The following is a 23,672-nucleotide window of genomic DNA, read 5'->3' on the forward strand; positions in this document are numbered from 1 at the left end:
AAAGACATCAAAGTTAAAAGGTGCTGCATTTTTTCAACCTGAACAGAATAACTTTATTGCACTGTGTCTGAATTGGTTGTTCATTGTATATCTGTTTCAACTCTACAGTCAATTATATTGATTGATTACAACAAGAAGGAGCTTTGCTTAATTTTCAACTCCTTAGGTATGAGAAAGATTGATTTGTATTACATACCTCTAGCTCTTTATGACAGGTGTGAAATGCAGTCCTTGAATTTACTGTGAATGTTTTTCACAGTAAACCGTACCCTCCAAAATAGGAACAGGTATAGGAAAGTCCACCCAAAAGGAAGTCTTTTATTCTTTAGAACTAAAATCCTTATGTCCAGAAGTGGATGAGAACTGATACACCTGTAGGCATTATGTGTGAGGCAGGTCAAGGGACAGATATACTTGAAAATCAGACAACTAGTGTTTAATTTTTCAATTTATTGAGTAAAGCAGATATTGATAACTGCTCATAAGAATCCATAGGCTTTAAAGCTTGTTGCCAAGTACAACGCTTGTTAAGTCAAATGTATTTATCTAACATTTGTACTATATATCACAAGGTAGTTTGAAAGTACTGATATGAATCAGTAAATCAACAGGTAAACAATATGAGCAATATGAGCAATTTAACATGTAAAAAAAAATATAAAAAAATGAAAACTAGTGAAATGAAATTAATAGAGAAACAAAATTTTAATAAAGCGGACATTTCTTTTGCTGTGTTTTATATGGCTTGGACCTATGTAAAGGCATATATAGTGTGTGTGTGTTAACATAGTCTCTATGTTAACGTAGTTATCATCAGTATGATAGATGATAGATAGAGGACAGAATTCCTTGTACCATATCATACACTACTCATTAATTCATTCATTCATCAATCATTCTTATCATTAATTAGTAGAAAATGAATATCATGAATAATAATAATAATAATAATAATAATAATAATAATAATAGTAATAATAACAACAACAACAACAACAACAACAACAACAACAATAATAATAATAATAATAATAATAATAATAATAATAATAATAATAATAAACACAATTTATTTACCTGGCTTAATAGAAAAAAAAACATTAATTAATTAATTATTAGTATATATGTAGAGTGAAATCATAAGAGGCCCTAATACAGAGCATTGATGAGCACCAAATGTTACTTTATACATTCTAAAAAAAACATTATTAACAATGATAACAAGCATTCGGACAGAATGCATTTTCAACCCTCAATAACATGTAATTATAGTCTGCCGTAGTTTGGCAGAGGTAGATTGTGATTGAAATGTTGGGATACTGTTTGAGATGAGAGTTTAAATCCTGGTTCATCCAAACTGCCAATGCCACCTTCTGCAAGGCCTTTAACCCCTAACTGCTCAATTTGTATCCTGTCTCAGTTTCAAGTTGCTTTGTTGAAAGAACATCAGCCAAAGGAGTAAAAGTAAATGTACTGAGTCAAACACAACACTTAAGCCTAGAAGGACAAGCAGATAAATATTTTCGGCGCCATTAACCACTTATGAGTGCTTTTAGTTAGGACAGATTAGATCACATTTATCAACCACTGTAATGCATTGTATGCAGAGGTTGGTAGTAACGAATTACATTTACTTCGTTACATTTACTTGAGTAAATTTTTTGGGTAACTTGTACTTTTTGAGTATAATTAAAGATGCGTACTTTTACTCTTACTCAAGTAGATTTTTAGTGGAAAAACTTTACTTTTACTTCGCTACAATCAGCGGCGTTCCTCCGTTACTCAAATGGTAATAAATATGAGATTTAATAAATAATAATTAGTTTATATGACAAGTCTCTCAAGACGGAGAGGCTGCTTCGCGAGAGTATGCTGCGCATCTCCCGCTGAAGTTTAGCGCGCCTTTAGTTGGAAGATGATGGCTGAAGCAGAGGAAAATGTTTGCGCTTTATCAAAGGCAGATCACCCGTGGCCTCAAATTAATTCTATATTTTCACTCCAAGATGTAAAAAATAATAGCTTTATAATGCGATGCATTCTGTGTGCACCAAAACAAACAGACATCGCAGCTTACAAGACTTCCAGCTCCAACCTAAAAAAACACGTAGCGGTAAGTGTCAAAATTATGCCTATTTGATGGTAATTTGGTAACTATGGGCACTTTGACCTTAACGTAATACTACATTTCACACACTGTCTGAATGTTTTCCCTCATATACGCTCTCGTGCAATCCTGTGAACCCTACAAACAACACATTCATGAACAAACGTTCATTATAAGTGTCTGCATTTTCATATCCATGTTTTATACAAAATAAATTGAATTGCATGCAGTAAGACGCAAATCCTGACATCTCACTTAAGTTTTTTTGACAGTTTTTTTTCCCGCTAAAGTGTAGAACATATACAAAATAAAAACAGGATTATATTTTGTTTTATCCCTACCTAAAGAATATATGTACTTACTTATAAAATGTAACAAATGTAATAAAAAAGTAAATTAATCTTAAAAGGAAGAGCAGGTTAGGAAGAGCCCAGCACATCATTCATTTACATCATTAAACCATTAATCACATTATATATATGTATATATATACACTTCAACCTGTGTTTTATATTAACAGAATAAAGAGACTTTTAAGGAGAGGTGTGTGAAAGCTCTCAAGTAGTTTGAAAATCAGGGTTTTTGCTTCATATCAATCAGATGAGAAGTAACTAGTAACTAACTACTTGTAGTTTTTTCATCGGATACTTTTTTACTCTTACTCAAGTAACTATTAAGATTGTTACTTTTACTCTTACTTGAGTAAATATTTCCTTAAATACTTGTACTTTTACTTGAGTACAGATTTTGGATACTCTACCCACCTCTGATTGTATGAATAGATTTAGCTTTGTCAAAGTATGATTTTTCAAGGTCAAGTATTAACATGCACTACTTTACTCCTGCACATGTTACTATGCTATTTCTCAATCCATTTGGCACCAATGACTGTCAAGATTGGCTGAATTGGATATTTTAGTTGAGATCTATCATATAAAGTCTGATAAAATAGTGCTGCACAAGAATATAGGAGCACGGAGTAACCGCAAGCCCAATCAAGTATAACCTCTAAGTCATAAAATGCCTGAATTAAATTATGCTTTCATTTCACAGCATGTCACAGTGGGCAGGCTAATGTATGCTTCACCCAAAATTAATTTGGTTTATTAAATCATTAGATCATATTTTATAGATCAGTGCATGGACAGATTGAATAATTGGTCAGTCACATACATCATGTACAGTTGTGACAATGCTGACAAAGAGTCTTTGCTGAAATCTGGATTTCTAACCAAATCGTACTTAACACTTTGCTAATGCACATATTACAATAATTACCTTGTGCATAATATAGTGGGGAACTATATTATAATAGTTCAATAGTTTGCCTCACATTATTAGCTGCTAAAGAATAGGATCACAAGGTCACAAAGTACATAACAATGCCATTGTTATCCACCAAGAAATAATTTAACCATTTTTTTTTTTTATAACTGCACAGTGTATTAATGCACACATTGAATTTAAGCCTTAGTGTTAATTTCCAAAGACCTGAGCATAGGGAAATCACCCCAAAGTGAAGCCTTTTCTTCATCAGCATGTAAATTGTCGTGAAATGTTAAAAAGTGATCTACATCATGGAGATCGGACTGGCTGGACATTTTCTCATATGAACGAGGACTAGAAGGTTCCTCTTCCCCCAGTAGAGGTTGAGTGGACTCTGAGCGCAAGTAGACTGGAGGAGGGACAGGCTGGTGTCGATATGACCCAGCAAAGACAACTGTAGCATAAGGCACAGACTCACTCTGCTGCTCTGTGTCAAAGCTTTCAGAGTCATTGGATGAATCATCATGGCCTGCATCAACACTTATCCCATTATATGACCAATTGCCACTCTTGATGTTCTTGTCTCCTTTCGATAATTCTTTCTCAGGCAGGCTTAGAAGACTTACATGGGAGAGATACATCAGCACAGGATCCTTGACCTCTTTAAAGGGCGGCACGCACTTTGGAGGAAAAAAGTGACATTTTAGATACATTTGACAGGATTGGTGTACTTAACTGTATAGCTAATATGAACAAACTGTGGAGTTATAGAAAAATAATCATGTGTGATCCATTTCCTAATGTCTGCAACTGAATTATTCTTCTTATACCAGAGCGATTTGCCAAGTATTTTAATTTTAAATTAATTACAAAATACCACATAATGACAAATGACAGATTTTAACTTCAAAATGTACATTTCATGTTATGGACTGTGTACAAGACACAATAGTTCATAAATTTTGTTCCTAATGCTGACTTCCCTGTGGCAGAAAACTCAGTAAAGTGTTGAAACAGAGACTCTGTTGTAGAAGAGGTTGTATAAGAGGATTAAATACTTCATAGTGTGTTGTTAAAGGTAAAATAATTTTCATATAAGAAAACACGCCCTGTCATGATTTAAAGAAATGTTATTGACATAGAAATATAAAGTTATTTACTATTTAAAGAATTACACCATTTACACCTTAGAAAATTAATTTGCAATAGTATAATTGCTTCTTTATGCTGTGCCACATGCAAAAAACTGGACATACTTCCAAAGAATCAGCTGCAGTCCACTTTTTAATATTGCTGTTGGCGGGGTCTGGAATCACTGGCCACAAATACTTCTTCATCCTTTAAATAATAAACAGTGGAGTACTGTAAAGTAGTTCTCCCAATTATGTAATAAATTATGTAATATACACAACTTTTTGTGAAGACTCACCACGTTTGTTTGCCGAAACAGGCAAATAACGCAAAGGAGAAAAGTACCAATCCAACACATGCTGGAATGACAATCAGAAAGATCTCAAAGGCATCTGAAAGCAAAACAAAAGCAAAAGAGGGCTTTATGAATTATTTATTATTTATCTTGCTATAAATAATCCTACACAAAATATTCTGTAATCCATACCAATAGACACAGTTTTCACTGTGATAGTGGACCCATTCACACTGCCACCATTTGTACTTGTCATGAGGAAGAGTTCGTAGATAGTGAAAGGATAGAGATCTTTCAGCACCATGTGTGTGGTTGTGTTCACAGCGTCTATAACTACATGAGAAGGACAAATGAGAAATTGTAAAATAAGCCTTTTTATTAAGCAAAAAAAGAAACTGCGTAGCAATTTTATTTAGCAAACCTCCTGTATTGTTTTTTTCATCACTGTAGAAAATCCTATAGCCAGTAATGAGTCCATTCCTCTGATGCAATGGGATTTCATTCCAGGAAACTTCAATCAAAGTAGGTGTGATCTTTCCAATCTCCAATTTTGGAGATATGGAGGGGGCTGTGATAATAAGGAACAACCATTATTAATGAGATTATTATTATTATTATTATTATTATTATTATTATTATTATTATTATTATTATTATTATTATTATTCATGATATTTATTTTCTACTGATCAATGAGAAGAATGATTGAAGAATGAATGAATTAATGAGTAGTCTATAATATGTACAAGGAATTCTGCCCTTTCAACTGATAGTGATTATTATTATTATTATTATTATTATTATTATTATTATTATTATTATTATTATTATTATTTGTAGTAGTAGTAGTAGTAGTAGTAGTAGTAGTAGTGGTAGTAGTAGTAGTAGTAGTAGTAGTGGTAAATAGGTAGGCCCAAACTCTTGAAAAGCCCACTAGAGGGAAGTATTGTATCATTATCATGTGATAAATTCTTCTAATCATTTATTTGCCCTCAATCACAATTTTCAGTTAAAAATGAACCTTTTTCTTTCGTGTACTCCATGGTGCTGTAGGGCCGACCAATACCACCGCCATACTTGGGATACAATGAAATTTCATAAGGTATGTAAGGTTCAAGACCTAAAATGGACACAAAAATACAGTTCATTTGAGCTTTATTGTAAGCAAACATTCACTGAGATCTTAAAAAATGGCAAGATGATGGTTTGAATTTTTGATATACCTGATACTACAAAGCAGGTCTGATTTCTGCCCATAATTTCAAAAGAGACATAATTTGAGTTTGTCCCACATAGTGCTTTCCACTCCAGCACATATTCACTAATGGCTGAGGTATCTGGGCTTTTCCATTGGACTAACAAAGACTCTTCAGTTTGTGGAAGTATTTTCAGAAAAGGGACAGGATCCATTCCTGGAAATCATAGAAAATTGACATGTATTTATAAATGAAATACTTGCCTTTTACTTGGTTTTACATAATGGCCAATATCTTCATAATATGCTTGACAACCAGTTCTGTGTCTAAATGCTGTCGCTACCTTTTCGTCTGTAAACTGATACTTCAGTAGGGTTGGATTTCCCTACTTCATTCATGGCTGTCAGGTAGATCTTCCTGACCTTTGCATGAATCTGGAAAGAGCAGGATTGCTGAACTGTGACACACACAGTTTGTTTCTTCTTTGTAAACTCTCCCATAAGTGACACAATGTAGGACACATTCATACTGTTGGCACGGAACTGCAAAGATGGCTGAGAGAGCAAAGGGAGACATGAACATCAGGCAGAGAATTGGAATGACAGGAAATAGTTCAACGAGGAATGACATTAAATAGTTCAGCTATACAAGTTTGTTTATCCAGTTTAGTAACACAGTACCACAATTTCACCAATGATACAGGAGACAATCTCACTGTAGCTGTTAAAACCTACAAACAACTGATAGCTAAAAATTGATGAGCACAGAGAGATCTCATCTCTATTAGCCAATCTCAGACAGCTTGTAAGGTGTTGTATTTGTTGAGTTCTCACCTTCCAGAACAGCTGTGCCACCTGATTCCTTATGTCTGTCCTCTGTAGCTTCAGCCATGTGACTAGCCGCCCGGTGGGAGCTGAAAAGAGACCACTCGATTCAGCACATCAAGGCTTTTAGTTGCACTGGTGATTAGGTAAAGCTTTTAGAGACACTGTAGCAAAGGCTGTTCTCATCACCTCATATACTGCACTCTAAATAATTTACAGTTAGAAAGATATGTGTGAATTTGATAAGCACAAGATTTATGAATATACAAGTCACGGGCAATCTCTGGATAGATGATATGACAAGCTGTTTAAATGGAACCTTGATCTGAACTCATGTTTTAAAAACACGCAATTTGCTTCTATTGAGTATTTTCACTGCAACTCTTAAATGCTAAAAAATATATCATGTCCACATTCGCCTCTTTGAAATTCAGGTCTTAAAAATTCTGATTAAAAAATCATGTGGTAGAAAATTAAGCTAGTAAGATAGAATTGCATTCAAAATTACATGTTGTGTAAAAGCTCTCGACTGCAAAAGACAGGTTTCTACCTTGATTATGATCAGAATCTATAAATAACTAACTGCATTCACTCATTCATTAATTGTCTAAAATAATATATTCATGAGGATAACACTAAGGAGGTGCAAGCTAGCTAAACAAGCAATTATAGTATAAATCAACTTTAAGTATAAGATAAATGCAAATTTCTCTGTTTTCTTATTTACTTGCTTATGAACAAAGTGAAACAGTGATATTAGTGATCTTGTTCCTTGGTATGTTTAAGTGGCTTGCCTAGTAATAGAAGGTATAGGGACATATTTCACAAGCAGTAGATTTACAGGATTTTATTTCAAGTCATTAATTTCCATTAGTTGATTTGTCATAAAAAAAAAAACCTATAAATGGTTTCATATGTGTTGCATTTACAGAAAGCTGTTTTCACATATCCTTTGCACTATTCTCTGATTACAGAAACATTTTAGATTGAGGCTCAATTGCAAACATGTCCACAATTTTCAACAATGTGCTGAATTTGCTGCTTGAAAATATTCTGTGTTATTACTTCTATTTCAATTTTCATTTTCAATGTTTCAACTGACAGTAAATGTGGATCTAATATTAGCATTGAACATTTTCAGTGAAAATTATTTTATTTTATTATATTTTTGCACTTTCAAGCATCATGAATTTCAGTCCAGGTTCTGGTAAAACTGACTGAACTTCATATTCATTGATCTGTGGTGGATTGATCTGGCATGTTCTTTATATCATCTGGTGCTAGGTTAAAATATAAAATAACAATACTTCTAAATGAAATGATGAATAAAATATAAAGAGTGGTCCAAGGCTAGACAACTTAAATTATGCCGATATCTGCCATGGGAACTCTGTACATTCTGAATTCAGACTAAATGTTCATGAGATCTGCACATTTGCTAAAACTGCCAGGTTATAACTAAAAAAATTGAAATTTAAGCTATAATAGAGATAAAATTATTATTATAAAACTGAATTGTAACTACCTTTCATGGGTGTAGTAGCCACTGTAGCATTGCTCCACTCACTCCATGGGCTGCTATTGTGGTACCGTACCCTCATCTGTGATTCATAGCTCATGCCATGAAGCAGACCACACAACTTAACTTTGCTGTCAGATTTACGAATGAACTGTTGAAAAGAAGTACATGAACAAATCAGGCAATATGCTAAATATATATATTTTTTTCTGAATAAAAGCTTAAGAGACCAATTATTTCAAGTTTTTTTTTTTAAATATACATTCTTTTTAAATATGGGTTTCTAGAGTTTTTTATATTGGTTTCTGCTTAGTACTAGTAGTACTTGGGGGAAGTGGTAGTTTAGTGGTTAAGGTATTGGACTACCGATTGGGAGGTTGCAAGTTAGAATCCCAGGTCCACCAAGCTGCCACCACCAGGCCCCTGAGCAAGGCCCTTAACCCTTAATTGCTTTGATAAGGGCAAATGCCAAATGCTGTAAATGTAAATGTACTAGTCCAGAGAGGGAAAAAAAAATCTTGTGTAGAATCAGTGTGAAGGTATTTAAAAATTGGCAAAAAAAGTGTAAAAATATTTGGAGAGAGTTACGTAACCTGTTCTTTGTTATAAATCTTTTCATTCACTGGTTTCGTTTTGATCTCTATATTTAATTGCTTTTGTATCCACTTCTGAGTACGTGAGAGTCTCCATTTGTACTCAAAGCATCCAAATGATTGTGCTCCAACCCCTTGAATCACTGGTGCATCCAACTTAGCTAGAAATGAAACACATGACATACACTGTTCTTGAATATGTTTATAAACATAAAACAGTTAATGCAAGGCTAAATCCATTTTGATCCTGATTTTGTTTTCCTTTACGTAGTGTACAGAATTCCAATTCTAACCTGTTTTAATAGGATCCACCACTAGGAGGTTAGATGTGGCCTGGCCAAAAGCATTTGTTGCGACCACATAAACTTGCATCTCATTTAACAAAGGGAAGGAGTCACGTGGAACCTTGAAAAAATTCTCCTCAGGCAGTGGTACATGCATTTTTAATGGAATATCTCTAAACAAAACAAACATAGACCATCGCTCAGTATTACTGTTTAAACACCTCAATAAAATGTATATTATGACCAATAATGGCTTTGTTAGCAATACGAAATAGGCACTTAATACAGATACCTGCTTTGTGTGTACAGGGTGTAGTTTGTTGGAAAGTCTGAAGTTTTTATTCCAGTGTCCCACTTACACATTAGAGTCGAATCTTTAAGGTTTAATTGGCATGTCAAGTTCTGTGGGGTGGGTGGAGGATCTTTAAAAATAAACAGGATTATAAACAGAAGTCAGTGACATCTTCATAAAATGACACAATATGTTTAAGTCAAGTCCAAGTTCAGATCACATAAGTAAGTAGGGGAGAGCTGGCACACGTGTAACATGAAACAACTCTAACACGCTTGTTTTCTCTAAATACACACATGCAACTACAACCTCTTTCTGTGCTTATGCATCACTTATTTGTATCGGTCCAAAAAAACAATAATTCTGGAAATATTATTGCCATTTAGCATAAAATAAGAAACCGGATAAGAAACCAGAAATATATATATTTTTAAATTGTTTCCTTACATGTTTAAAAACTGAAATTTGTGCAGCTGTGTAAACTTATGTCTGCCCTAAAAAATGTGTAATAAAAAAAACACTTACAAATTGTAATATTGGAACACTTTATAATTGTGTAGTATATTATTTCAAGGATGTCTCAAACTGCAGTGAAATTTATGAGCACTGTGCCCTAAAAAATGCACATAATAATAATGAAATGCAGTCTATGCAAAGCACACAAAAATGTTTTTGTTTCAAATCATAGAAACAAATGCAGTTGTTAAATAGTTCAGCAATCAAAACCATTGTAACCACATAGCCTACCATTTCATAGTAATCGTGTTTACTATGATTAAAAAAAGAGAGATAAAACATGTCCCTGCATATAATCCCTGCATTGCTAGAATAGATTTAAATGTGTAATTCTGTGTGGGCTTGTCCACTTGTGTGTAATTGACATTCAGTGATCTACTGCAATACCATAATATTTTTCAAGCTATGCTATATTACATGAATGTATGGCAGTTTATTTAGTTTATTTCTTGATGTACATGTAAGTTTACAGTGTTTTCTGAGTGGCGTGGGGACCAGCGCAAAGTTAAAGTTGTAACACTGGCTTCTCTTTGGTTACAGTGAAATTGTACGGTATAGTCCTTTTTATATTACAAAACTAGCACAGGACAAAAAAATCATATCTATATGTGGTGCTATATTTAAGTATGTTAAGTAAAAATGTTAACACTGTACCATCTCTCCCTGAGATGGGTATATATATATATATATATATATATATATATATATATATATATATATATATATATATATAGTATATAATAAGGCACTGAGTAAAAATCCTTACACACTGTTCTGATCTTCACGCCGCCTACCACGTTGCAGTTATCTTGGTCACAGATAAAACATTCCAGCACAGCTTCCTTGTCAGTGAAGTTGGATATGTGGATTTCATTTACATTCTTCTGACTGGCTTTACTACTGGGCATAAAATGATTATTTTTCTTCCACTTGATGAGAAAATCCTGTTTTATCTGGAGTTGACACTCTTCTTTAATGTAACAGGAAGCGGTGACTGCTGTGCCAAAAGGAACCACCTCCGATGAACTGTTTACCTTAGCACATGGTGACACTCTGATATCTTTAGGGAATAACATATATTAAAGACACATATGAAACTTTCCACCAAATACACAGAAAATATTAGCTTTGATATCTGAAACATCTATACTAAATGTATACACAGTTACGAAAGTAGATCTCATTCTATAACAATAGAGTTAGCTTCTGTTTCTACCCCAAGTCTTGTGAAACACAGCATTGCAATCAATCTTCTCGACAAAAGGGCTATTTCAAAATACATGGTGAAATATGTCAGAACATTGCTTCTAAAAGTATCTTTTATTTTACCAGCTGGATTATTGACAAATATATTAATCATTATGGTTAACACACAGGGAACAAAATAGACATCAAATGCACAATTTCCTTTTCCACTTAAAAAGCAGAGATATTTCAATCGTGATCTAAAATGTTTGAAAAATAGCTAAAATCTGTGAGTGGCTGTAATGATTACAGTGATGAAAAGTACAGACTACAGAATCAAATGCTCTTAGTCTAACAGAGAAAAATACTGTCTTTCAAACAAATCCCATGGACCACTAGCCTCAGATGTATAAAAAATAAATAAAATCACACTCTTACTTTTTGTGCACGAATACAGAATAGTCCAAAGCACAGCATGTACTATGGTCCAGTGCAGCGCCATGATGGAAAGAATCTGTAAGACAGCCAAAATGAATTGCTCTCTTATTTTCTATATTCTTTACATTACCTTCATTGCTTCACTTCTAAGATTTAAATCCCCCATAAAACTGACCCACCTATCTGAAATGTGAAGCATTATCACATTAAAAAGAAAAGCTGCCATTTTAACCTAAGCAAAATTATTGTTATTTTCCTTTTGCTTAATGGAAACCCAATATTTAATGGAACACAGCTACTGAAATACAGTTATTATCTGATTACTTACTAAAATAAAACCTGATAAATGAACATGAATAAAGAAACGCACATGCACACCTTTGACCGGGTTTCTCAACACAGGAAGAAAATGTGTAAGTAGGATTCCTTTCCTATCATTTCTGTTAGACAAGGTGATCTTTCCCAAATTAAAAAGAGAGAGCCCACACAAAGGTGGACTAACTAGCTGAACATTTCACTTGAGTGTTTCTTCTATATTGGTTGTTTTGTGGTGTTACCGTTAACTCTATCCTGAGTCACAGGGGCCAACTGGAGCAGGAAATGTCAGCATGTTGTGCAACATGCTCCGACCCCCCCTCACATACTGCTGTCTTTTCTCCCTTCACCATCAATCCTTTATCCATACAGCCCATTAATCTGAATGATATATCTATAAGTGGAATAGTGGATGTGCTTGACTCCATTAGGTGGAGTATTGAATAATGGTAATGAAGTCAACCACACATGAAAGCAAGTTCGAATAGGAATTTTCTTTTTCTTTTTTCACTCCTGGCAAGGTACAACTGGGGCACTCCAACTCTTAGAACCCCTGAGGCAGAGAATGCTTCCTTCTCTGGTTTGTTTGTATGCATGTGAGAATGTTAGAAAGAGTGACTTATTGAAGTTACACTCAATTCTTTTCTTATCACTGTCTCCCATAAAGCCCTTCACTTCTCAGCACTCGCCTTACAGAGAATTCACCAATTGCAGGGGCTAATTGCCTCTGGCTCCTAAATGTGCTTTTCACTCGTCCAAGGAGAAAACAGTTATTATATTTGTAGTAATTTTATTTTATTTTTTTATTTTTTATTTTTTAATGACTGCCTGGCATCTTGCTCCAGCACAATGATTTAATGTGCTTGTGAACACAAATGAGACTGCCAATTTCTCGTTTTCCATTAAAAACCTTAGCGTTGCTTGTGTTTTTTTCTCTCTCAATTTGCCTCCACACATTTATTAATAAAATGAATATGGCAGAACATAACAAATGACTTACATATAGCCGTAGTGTTTTAACATCTCTTTTGCCACAAATTGCTTTGTTTGTTTCTATGAAAAGCGTTAGCGATGCAGTCAGGAAATAGTTGAACAGTGTTTTGCAAGTGGCTAGTGACTTGAGTAGTATGTTTTTAGGTATTTTCCTTTTTGTTCCTTTCTCAAACACAGTGGAAGTAATATTTTATCTGTTCCTTTTGTATCTGGCCTAAATGTCTAATCTTACAGGAAACACTGTCCCTTTATAAGCATTTTCTTTTCTTTTATTTTCAGAGAAAAAGCAGACTTTAACTATTTCTGTGGTCTGTGTCATTGTGCAATAACTGAAGAGAATACAGTAAAAAAGAAAAAGAGAAAGAAGAACTGTCTCAAAAACTAAATCTTTCACATCCTCTTTGCAGATTCTGTTTTATAAACATTTTTATATACATGGTTTTTAGTCATAGATTGGAAATGTACTGTCTAGTTTGTATATGTGTAGCAGTATATGTTGAAAATATTTTGATAAATCAGCACCAATGAATATAAGCAAAATTTGTTTCATTAACAATATAGATGTTCTAAAAGAGATTAAATAAAAAAAGAGGTTTTCAAAAAAATCACAAAATTTGACATGAAAATATAAACTGACAGTAAAAGTAAAATAGAAGAGGTACACAGTAGAAAGTACTCAATGTTCTGATCTTAATGCATTGTAAATTTCCATATGTTGTGTCTTGAAAAAAAAAATACATTTATTAATGGCTAGAACTAACTGACATACATTATACACTCTAATTTGAATTAAGCTGAAAGATGTGAAAAGTTCTAAAAGTTGTTTTTTTTCTATTAGAATATTGGTTTAATATGAAGACAGGTAGAGAAATGTAATCACAAAATAACACTCACCACATAATGCGGCAAGGGCTTGAAGCTTTTATAGTCTCTAAGAGCATGCAGATGATATCAGACTAATTTGATTGCACTTTGTAACCTGTGTGTGCATTAAGCTAGTACAGCTCAGTGCTTGAACATTTATCAACCGAGATCACATGATTTCAGAAAAAAGAAGAACCAATCCTCTGACTGAAATGACGTCTGATTATGAAAGACAAAGATAGACATATCTATCTATCTATCTATCTATCTATCTATCTATCTATCTATCTATCTATCTATCTATCTATCTATCTAGAAATGAGAGGATTCTTTTTATTCCAACTTTATTAAAGACAATATGACCAATTTGGAAACTGTTGTTTGTTTGGTCCAACATATTTTAGGGCTGGGCTTCAGACTTAATGATCATGTTGCCATTAATTATACTGTTGCATAGCTGTGTGAATAACTTTATATTTATATATATTTATATGTTATATATCGTCGCTGTCGGGCGGAAACCTTGTATGTCCAAATTTTGTCAATTTCATATTTTTTCATATATCGATGCTATTGGTCAGTGCCCACGTGGGTCTGTTATTTTTTACAAGTTATTAACTAATCTAAAGTCTTGAAAATAGCTTGAGCGCAAATCTCATAACTCCATTGGACACTTCAACTGTCCACCTCTTCCTCACTCCGCGAGAGAGCTTCGCGGCATATTTCTCCTCTAGAAGAGTCGCAACGAATCAACATGTCTTCTGAGATAAATGTCTTGAAAACACTGGGCTCAAAGAAAAAAAAATCTTGACCCCCGCTAGTTCTGGTGCTCGTCTGAGGACAGGAATTTAGCGCAAGACAATCCACTGCAACACAGACTAAACCCTGTGCACTGCAGATAAGGTACGGCGTTTTTTTAATTTCCTGAAAAATAACGGTTTTGGAGATACGAGGATTCCGCCTGACAGCGATGATATATTTATACATAGAGAGAGAAATTCCTGAAATTCTTTGTAGAGTGAGAAAGAAGACAAACCTGTAAATTAAATAATACATGTCACATAACACTCTTTTTGCATTGGTTTATAAAGGAACACATTTTAGATGTTTAATGGTGTTGAGTACGGTGGCCGAGAAGTGCAAAACAAATGAACAAATCCGAAAACAAATGAACAAATCCGAAAACAAATGAACAAATCCGAAAACACATTAACAAATCTGAAAACAAATTAACAAATCCGAAAACACATTAACAAATCCGAAAACACAACGACAAGTCAGACAACAATGGAAACTTACCGATCATCGGACGAGACACCTTTCATTCACCTGTATATCTTGAATGACAGGTGTCTTGTCCAATAATCGGTAAGTTTCCATTCACAAACTATACCTACCTTTTCTGGGTTGTCTGAATCGGTGCACGAAACAAATTAACAAATCCGAAAACACAACAACAATTCAGACAACCCGGAAGAGGTTGGTATAGTTTGTGATTGGAACACATACCGATCATTGGACAAGACACCTGTCACTAAAGGTATACATGAAGTTCACCAGTCTGCCGCAGGGAAAAGTTTGAATGGATGGATGGATTGGATTACTGCGGATTAATTCTGTTATTTTCTTATATTTAAACGGAGAACTTTACACATTACACATAAGATTCCATACCTGTATATCTTGAGTGACAGGTGTCTGTCAGGTGTCAATGATCGGTAAGTTTCCATTCAAAAACGATACACTACAGTTTCTGGGTTGTCTGACTTGTTGTGTTTTCAGATTTGTTAATGTGTTTCGGATTTGTTAATTTGTTTTTGGATTTGTTAATGTGTTTTCAGATTTGTTAATTTGTTTTCGGATTTGTTAATTTGTTTTCGGATTTGTTAATTTGTTTTCAGATTTGTTAATTTGTTTTCGGATTTGTTAATTTGTTTTCGGATTTGTTAATTTGTTTTCGGATTTGTTAATTTGTTTTCAGATTTGTTAATGTGTTTTCGGATTTGTTAATTTGTTTTCGGATTTGTTCATTTGTTTTCGGATTTGTTAATTTGTTTTCGGATTTGTTCATTTGTTTTCGGATTTATTAATGTGTTTTTGGATTTGTTAATTTGTTTTTGGATTTGTTAATTTGTTTTCGGATTTGTTAATGTGTTTTTGGATTTGTTAATGTGTTTTTGGATTTGTTAATTTGTTTTCGGATTTGTTAATTTGTTTTCGGATTTTTTCATTTGTTTTCAGATTTGTTAATGTGTTTTCGGATTTGTTAATTTGTTTTGCACTTCTCGGCCGGTAGTTGAGAGAGCAGTGTTTGTCTTTTATGTTATTGAACAAAATAACATGAATGCAATATTCTTTATCCAGTGAAGGCTGGCATGGAATCTTTTGAAATTTTTAAATTTCTGTGTGCATCAACATTTTGAAAAAGTGATGATATTTAGTTAAAATATCAATAAAAAAGCTCATGACGTATTTGGACATGCCATTAGTATGCAATAAGTCTAATAAGTGACATCTTGAGCTTAGTAAATATAGTACAGTAAATACAATCCACAGACACTTTATTAGAAACATTTTTACACTTATCAGAATTATGCAGTTATTCAGCCAAGCAAGTGGCAGTAGCACAGTGCATAAAATTATGCAGACAGAGGTCAAGGGCTTCAGTTCATGTTCATCAAATGTAAGAATGAGGAAAATATGATATCAGCGATTGGTCGTTGGTGCCAAATGGGATGGTTTGAATATTTTAGAAACTACTGATCTCCTGGGATTCTCTAAAGGTTATGCAGAATGGTGTAAAAAAAAACATTTTGTAAGCAGCAATTCTGCGGATGGAAATGAGATGAGTTGATGAGAAAGGTCAGAGGAGTATGGTCGGATTGCTTTAAGCTAGCAGGGAGTATACAGAAACTAATCTGTATGGCCATGCCGAAGAAAAATTATCTTAGAATACAGAAAATGCAGAACTTTGTGGCAGATTGGCTACAATGATAGGTTCCAATCTTTTCAGGCAGGAAGAGGAATATGAGGCTAGTGGGATTAGGTGTACTGAAACTGATCAGTTGAAGATTGAAAAAACATTGAATGGTAAAATATAGTTTAATATTTTATATTATATAGATATTTAAATATCAGATACTTTTATTAGTAATGTCGTTTCTAGTAAAACACTGTTTTGGCAGAGCTCTCGATTTAATTTGATCAGATTGGTGAAGTCTCCTTTGAACAGAACATCAGTTATGAATATCTTCTTGTAATTTCTGACAAGGTTGTAGACACTTTATAAGTAATATTTAAATCCAAAGATTTTGTCTCCTGCCAACATTTTTGTATTAAACTATGTAAATGTTTTAAACCTTTGAAGTAAAAATCCCTCTTCATCAGGTTTTAAGCAAAAGTTTGCTTGCATTCATTGAAATGCATAATTCAACCAATCTGCATATGACCCCCTGCACCACTGAACACAAAATATCTCCAAATCATCAGCTCTACTCCACCATATTTTATACTAGAATATTTTATTGTGTGCAGTTCCCATTTGTTACCAAACTAAAACAAATTATATAACGTCCTCTCGTCTGACCACAGCATATGGTTCCAATCATATGTCCAATGATGCTTGGCAACTTTCTTTGTTGCAAAACCTAAAAACAGCTTATTGCTATTGAGTTTTTTATAGTCAAATTATAAATGTGATAACCCTAAGAATGAAATAGTCAGTGCAATTCTGAAACTGTTAGCTTGGTTGATTTATTGCTTTCTGTAATATCCTCCTATCCTGGGTGTGGAGGGAATGTGCCTGCATCCATTCTGGGATTTTCTTAGAATTTGGCCTTGATTATATTTTATAACAATTTTAACTGATATATGTTTTTGCAATTTTATTATAACTAGTCCAGCTTTGGGCTTGTTTATTGACAGTTGATAGGAAACTGGAAAACCCAGAGGAAACCTAAACAGACTCATGGAGGACATGGGAAACGCCTCACAAACAGTAACCAGATTTCAGAACATTTGAGCAGTGTTTAAGCAATGCTGTCTCACCATGCTGATCTCTTTGAACATGTTCATGAATTTTCTTTGGTTTGTTTTGTAGTCTCTGATATTCTAGGTGTGCCTCTATTGGACCAATGGTGCTAAGGTTGATTCCATACTATAAATCAATATTATAAATCAATATATTTCATATGTAATGTCCTTATATTATCTTCATTATTTATGTAATTAGCTAATTTGGTTATCATAAAAAAACACATATTTATTTATTATATGTCTCATCAGTGCCCTACCAGTGACCAGGAGTCTATTGTTCATATTTTAATTTTTCTGCAACACCAGTTCACTTATGCATTATCTACATGATCTGAGAAGCTTTAAAACTTTCTAGTTATCCCTAGTATGAGGGTTTTACTTTTGAAAGAAGAAACTTCTAAAGCTATGCAACAAAAACAGGAAATGTTGCAAGCATTAGGATCTGACTGTGGTAAAGGAGACATGGGCAAACACACATCTTGGGTGTGTGAAATGAGTAATGCTCTAAAAAAGTGTGTAAAATGTTTCTTGGTCCTTCAGGGTATGACACACCAGTTGTTAAATTATGCTTATTAGCTCATTAAATTATCTAATTATTCTATGACTAGGTGTCTAATTTTGTCTTCCCAGATTCAGCAGTTTATCTACTTTATTTTCTGTCTGACATACTGAAACACAACAGCTAATTAATTGGAAAACTGCATTAAAAAGTATAAAAGGACTAAGTTTTAGCAGTGAGAAGGAAAAGAAAAGGAGACAGCATGCTAATAAAAGTGCATTATCTGATTAGGCTAAAGCTGACACATTTTCCTTCATCTCTGTGCTAATCAGCAATAATGAATGGAATATACTGCAGAGGACATTACATGCTTTGTGAGCTTGGAGCCTGCAGCTAATCCAGCAACTCGAGCATATTCAGCCTTGTATAAAACCTTTTTTCTTGATATGATTCAGAGGTGTCAACCCATTCAAATCAAACAATTTGGAAGGATTCATATGAATTTATGCTGGATTTTGTTTGTGATTGTTATTTGAAAAGTATTCTCAATAGTACAGGAACTTGAGACCTAATAAACTTGCCCCACTTCGTTAATCTTCAGTCACCATGTGTTGAGGTTTAATAGACTTAAGCTGACAACCTGTTATAGATCTTCATTCTTTAGATCTAATCCTATTTAGAATAAAATACACCCTTAGGCCTAGTTTCACTTAGAGAAATTACCAATAGAGCTACATAAAAACCCATAAAGTGCTGGATCTCCAAGCAATAGCTATATTAAGCAATAGGACAATGGCACTGTACACTTTACATCTGTCTCAAGGGCAGTGGAGCAAGATGACTTGGACCCACAGTTCTGCTCCTTACAAGCATCCAATGCACTCCTATCTAGTAGCTGTCACAGGCAGGCTGCAAAATGGAATTGACTATTGATTTCCTTCTTACCACAGGTCAGTAGCACGAGCAAGAAGGTTAGCAGAAGGCAATATAAATTATGTATCTCCTGCCTTTATACCCTTTTAACTAAGAGACATCACTGTGGGAGGGAGGAATTGAGAAGGCTGTTGGTTAAGAAACGGGGCAGAGTGCAACACAGAGAAAACTACAGCTCGGAACTTGGATAGAAGGACAATATGGGAGATAAGAAATCTATTGTTATAATTGTGAGTGTTCTCACATACGGAACAATGATTTTTATTCTTGCCAATTTCTCTAAATGGCTGGAAGATTACTGTTGGGGCATTTTAACTGACACAAAGAACAAGAGGGGCGTGTGTGTTATATTTTGCTGCCATTTGTTAGCATTTGTTAGGCAGAGTTAGCTGTCATAGCTTTCTTTCTGCATTATTTGCAGGTATCCAACAATGAACTCATTCCTGATTGTTGGAACTACTTCCATTCAACTATCTTTTGTAACTGCTTTAGCCAAGTCAGAGTCATGTAGGCCTACACTTTACCAAAGTGTACAAAAAATGTATCCCAAATTGAACATCACACCTATGGGCAATTTAGCAGCCAATCAACCAAGCATGTACATTTTTGTACAGTGGGAGGAAACTGGAGAAACCAGAGAAAACCCAAGCAAACATACAGAAACTATTTACTGTATATATAGAAATATGAGGTCAGGATCAAACTTAGCCTTGCATCTTTTTGGTCGCAAGCTACCTACTATGACACCATGCTACTATTGTTAGAATACTTATGGGTTAGAATACTTATACTTTTATACTGTTATTTTATCAAAATGAAATGGTAATTTAACATAAAAAATTTACATTTTTGTTACAACATAATAACAATAATAATTATAGCAATAATAATAATAATAATAATAATAATAATAATAAACCATAAGCAAACCCCCCCCCCCCCCCACACACACACACACACGCCCTTTACTCTCATACAGCATTTAATCTATCAGCAATAATGTTCACAATGATGAATGTCTAAAGTCTTTACAAGATGAGAAGATTTGGCTATGTCCTCACTTTCCTAATAAATGTACCTAGAATCCCACTTGCCTTACAATGAACATCTCAGGTATGTTTCCTCATTGCATTCAGCTTGCTAATATATTCTGTCTTTTCCATTTATAGCGCTCTTCTACATAACTATCATTTCAACAAATGATGAATGGCCATATTCTCTCTTTTAGGAAAACATAGTTAATTGCCTCACTTTGTTCTGTCACTTACTATTCCATTTGTGCTAGAGAAAGGTGTTTAAAGTCAGCTCCCTTTTCAGTGAGATTGATTTATGAGCCACTCTGTTTAACGGTGTTCCTCCCATGGTTCTAGCTTTGAAAAGCGCTTTTAGGTGCAGATGAAAGTCAGAAGTAACATGAGGTCTGTACACTGATAGGAAAGGAAAGACCTGCTTTAATTAATCAAACCTACAAGTAACACTACAGTGCTACAGTGCTACACAAGCTTCAGGAAATGTAGATGCGAGGCGAGGGTAACAGCCTGTCTACCATTTGCTTTATATATATATATATATATATATATATATATATATATATATATATATATATATGTGGGGTTTAAATACATTTTACCACTCATTATTATAGCACGGAGTTGTTATTGTCTTCACAGAGAGAGACCTTCAAGATCTCCAAATACTTTTTTTACTCATTGAAGTCAGTGAGGTAACGAGTTGTAACATATATCTTTTTAAGTATCTACTTCAATATCAGAAGTAGATACTTTAAAATCTTTTTATAGATGTGGAAATGTTCTTAAGAAAAGTCAGATCTAAACAAAAACAGAACATAAAAGTTCAGACAGTATATTTTCCTTCCAGTTGGCTTTTCCTATTTGTGTACATTTAGAAGAAAGCATGCTATAGGAGAGAAAAAAGTTTGTCTCTGCTTCAGCATGCTTTCTCAACAGCCTTAGGAGAGCTGTGTATAAATTAATAAATGTCAATTAACAGCAGCAATGCTAAAGAGTAGAGAAACTTAAACAACACAATTTTGATGGACAATAAAATCAAACTTACATATCAAACAGCAAAAACAGTCAATTCAGAAAAAAATCATAATCTCCACTAACCAGAGACAAAGCCCACAATTACCATATTTTTTGTGCTGTGTGCTCTCTGACTTTAGAGATTAGGCACAGCTGGTTGTCCCATTTCTAATGTCACATTCAAGTGATTCTAGTTAATGTGGTTCCCTTTCAAGGGAACTCTATTCTGCATTATGGCTGACACTGGCACACGGGACATTCATGGGAATGCTTCTTCGCGGAAGTTGTGTCTGAAACTATTGTGTCTAGTGCAGAAGTTGTCTGGTAGAGGAATGTGCACATGTGAAACTTTACCTCTTCATAGGCGCTGCTCCTGCTTGGCTGTTTTCTCCTTGGCACCTTGTGGGCCAGGTCATTTGTCTGCTCCTGGGTTCTGGGTCTTTCAGGGCTAATGGTCCTCTGTATGTAGCAGCACTGGTACTGGTGTTCCCCTTAGCATCAACCATGATGCAGCATCAATCTATCTAACTAAATCATGAAAATTAGAGCTCTAGGAACAGGTTTGGAGATCGCACTGCAATGACATATGACATATGTTACCTCACATTTCAAGAAACAATCTCTGGTAGTATAAGCAGGGCATGTTTGGACATAACAGGCTTGTAAAAGGTCTGTCCAGTGGTCTAAATCCAGCTGAACGGCAGTTAATGGTTTTATTAGATTAAGAGAAACAGGCCAGTTTCCATGCTGAGAATTGGACATTTTGCACGATTCCTATGTAGGTGTTCAATAATTCACTAAAATTATTTCTGTCAGCAGTGACAAGCTAAACTGTGACTTGATTTATTTCTGTAATTGCACATGTACCTTTACCCTGGGCCCATACTTTGGTAATTAATAGGTCCTTCCATTTTTTGAAAAGTGCCACAGCATCTAATGGAATTCAAATTGAAGTTGATGTGTAGCTGAGGATGTGCATGCTAGCCAATCTGAGCCATTCACCTTTTAATGGGCTTGGAGTTACTGGAGAAAGGAGCTACAAGATATATAAAAATTAGAGTTAGAGAAGAAAATGGATGAAATAAACAGGCAGGTAGAAGAACAAACATACAAAATAGTTTCTTGTTGGCTTAACAAATTCTACATAAAATACATCCTGGAAAAATAATCCATAAAATCCTCACTAATTTTTCTTTCTACTTCTGTATACAAGTTTTGTCAATAAGTAATGGGCAGTTTTTGTTCACATACAGTAGTTTAACGTGTCTTGAATTAATCTTCTCAGAGAGTACCTTAATCTAGTTAGACCAAGTTTGCAATGGTTTATTAATTTAAACATGGGATTTTCTTGCTTAGTTTTGAAAGGCATGTAATCTATTTCAGTTAAAGTAATGAAATATTAAAATAATGAATGTTGTTAGTAGATTGTATTTATGACCTAGACCTAAAATGCTTGACACTTCCATTATATGCAAATATGTCAAAGATTTGAGTGTATTATTATTATTATTATTATTATTATTATTATTATTATTATTATTATTGTTGTTGTTGTTGTTATTATTGTAAATATATGTCATTAGTTCTGGTGAGACTGGTCTTGGCTGGGACTCAGTGGCCATGAGCATACACTATTGCATATTGATTTTACACAATGTGGAAGTCCTCCAGAGATGATTTGTATCTGGCTGTGGTCACAATTTGTTGTTTGTTTTTGCAATTTGAAATATTTTCATATTTAGAAGCAATCTTTTCATTTGGATTAAAGGAAAGTATCTGTATTATTACATACATATTATTACATACACCCCCCCCCCAGTTACACAACTAGGGAGGACAAAGACTCAAATGCTTCTTACAAATTATCAATAATAACAAATAACAAAATATAGTGAAAGTACATCTGGGTCTGTTGACTGACAGAGCATTTCATAATCAAATATTTGTCCCAAACTTTATTGATGAGGCTACCAGGGTTATTCCATGACGCTGATGGCCATCCAGCCCACACAGACGCGCTATCAGAGACAGCAAAATGGAAAGCACAATTATCACAAGTACTAAATGTAGGGAATAATTAAAAAAAGAATTAGATATCCATTATCCAGATCATTAAGAGTTTTCACTGTGATCACAGTAAAAGCTTGAAATGAAAGGCTTTTGGATCTAGACACAATTTTAGACATTATGTTGCAATATTAATCCAACATATTTAGTCTGACTCTAAGTTTGCTTTGTGGCCCTTAAACACAAAATTATGGTTATACCAAACACATCTTTTCAATTAGTTGTGGTTTACTGACAAACGGCTGATCTTGCACACTGTAAACAACTAAAAAATTAAG

General features: G+C 34.1%; 1 protein-coding gene across 1 annotated transcript; it reads right to left on the reverse strand.

Moving 5' to 3' along the window:
- Positions 1-430: 430 nt before the first annotated feature.
- Positions 431-13,951, reverse strand: csf3r (colony stimulating factor 3 receptor). The gene is made up of 16 exons (XM_060869988.1): positions 13,846-13,951; positions 11,644-11,719; positions 10,787-11,080; positions 9,505-9,634; positions 9,222-9,385; positions 8,929-9,089; positions 8,342-8,486; positions 6,826-6,905; positions 6,336-6,546; positions 6,020-6,208; positions 5,818-5,916; positions 5,218-5,364; positions 4,989-5,129; positions 4,800-4,893; positions 4,627-4,708; positions 431-4,050 (listed from the first exon to the last, which is right to left on the reverse strand). Exons 2-16 carry the CDS (start codon positions 11,705-11,707, stop codon positions 3,568-3,570), a joined length of 2,484 nt encoding a protein of 827 aa, XP_060725971.1. The 5' UTR covers positions 11,708-11,719; positions 13,846-13,951; the 3' UTR covers positions 431-3,567.
- Positions 13,952-23,672: the final 9,721 nt, after the last annotated feature.

This window comes from Tachysurus vachellii, chromosome 5, assembly GCF_030014155.1.
Source record: "Tachysurus vachellii isolate PV-2020 chromosome 5, HZAU_Pvac_v1, whole genome shotgun sequence".
NCBI lineage: Eukaryota > Metazoa > Chordata > Actinopteri > Siluriformes > Bagridae > Tachysurus > Tachysurus vachellii.

Excerpts from the sequence above, each read along its gene's own strand:
- csf3r (XM_060869988.1), bottom strand. The coding sequence starts at position 11,707 with ATGGCGCTGCACTGGACCATAGTACATGCTGTGCTTTGGACTATTCTG. Across the intron at positions 6,209-6,335 it reads ATCAGTTTACAGACGAAAAG|GAATGGATCCTGTCCCTTTT; the intron begins GTAGCGACAGCA and ends TATGATTTCCAG. Across the intron at positions 4,051-4,626 it reads CTGCAGCTGATTCTTTGGAA|TGCGTGCCGCCCTTTAAAGA; the intron begins GTATGTCCAGTT and ends TTTCCTCCAAAG.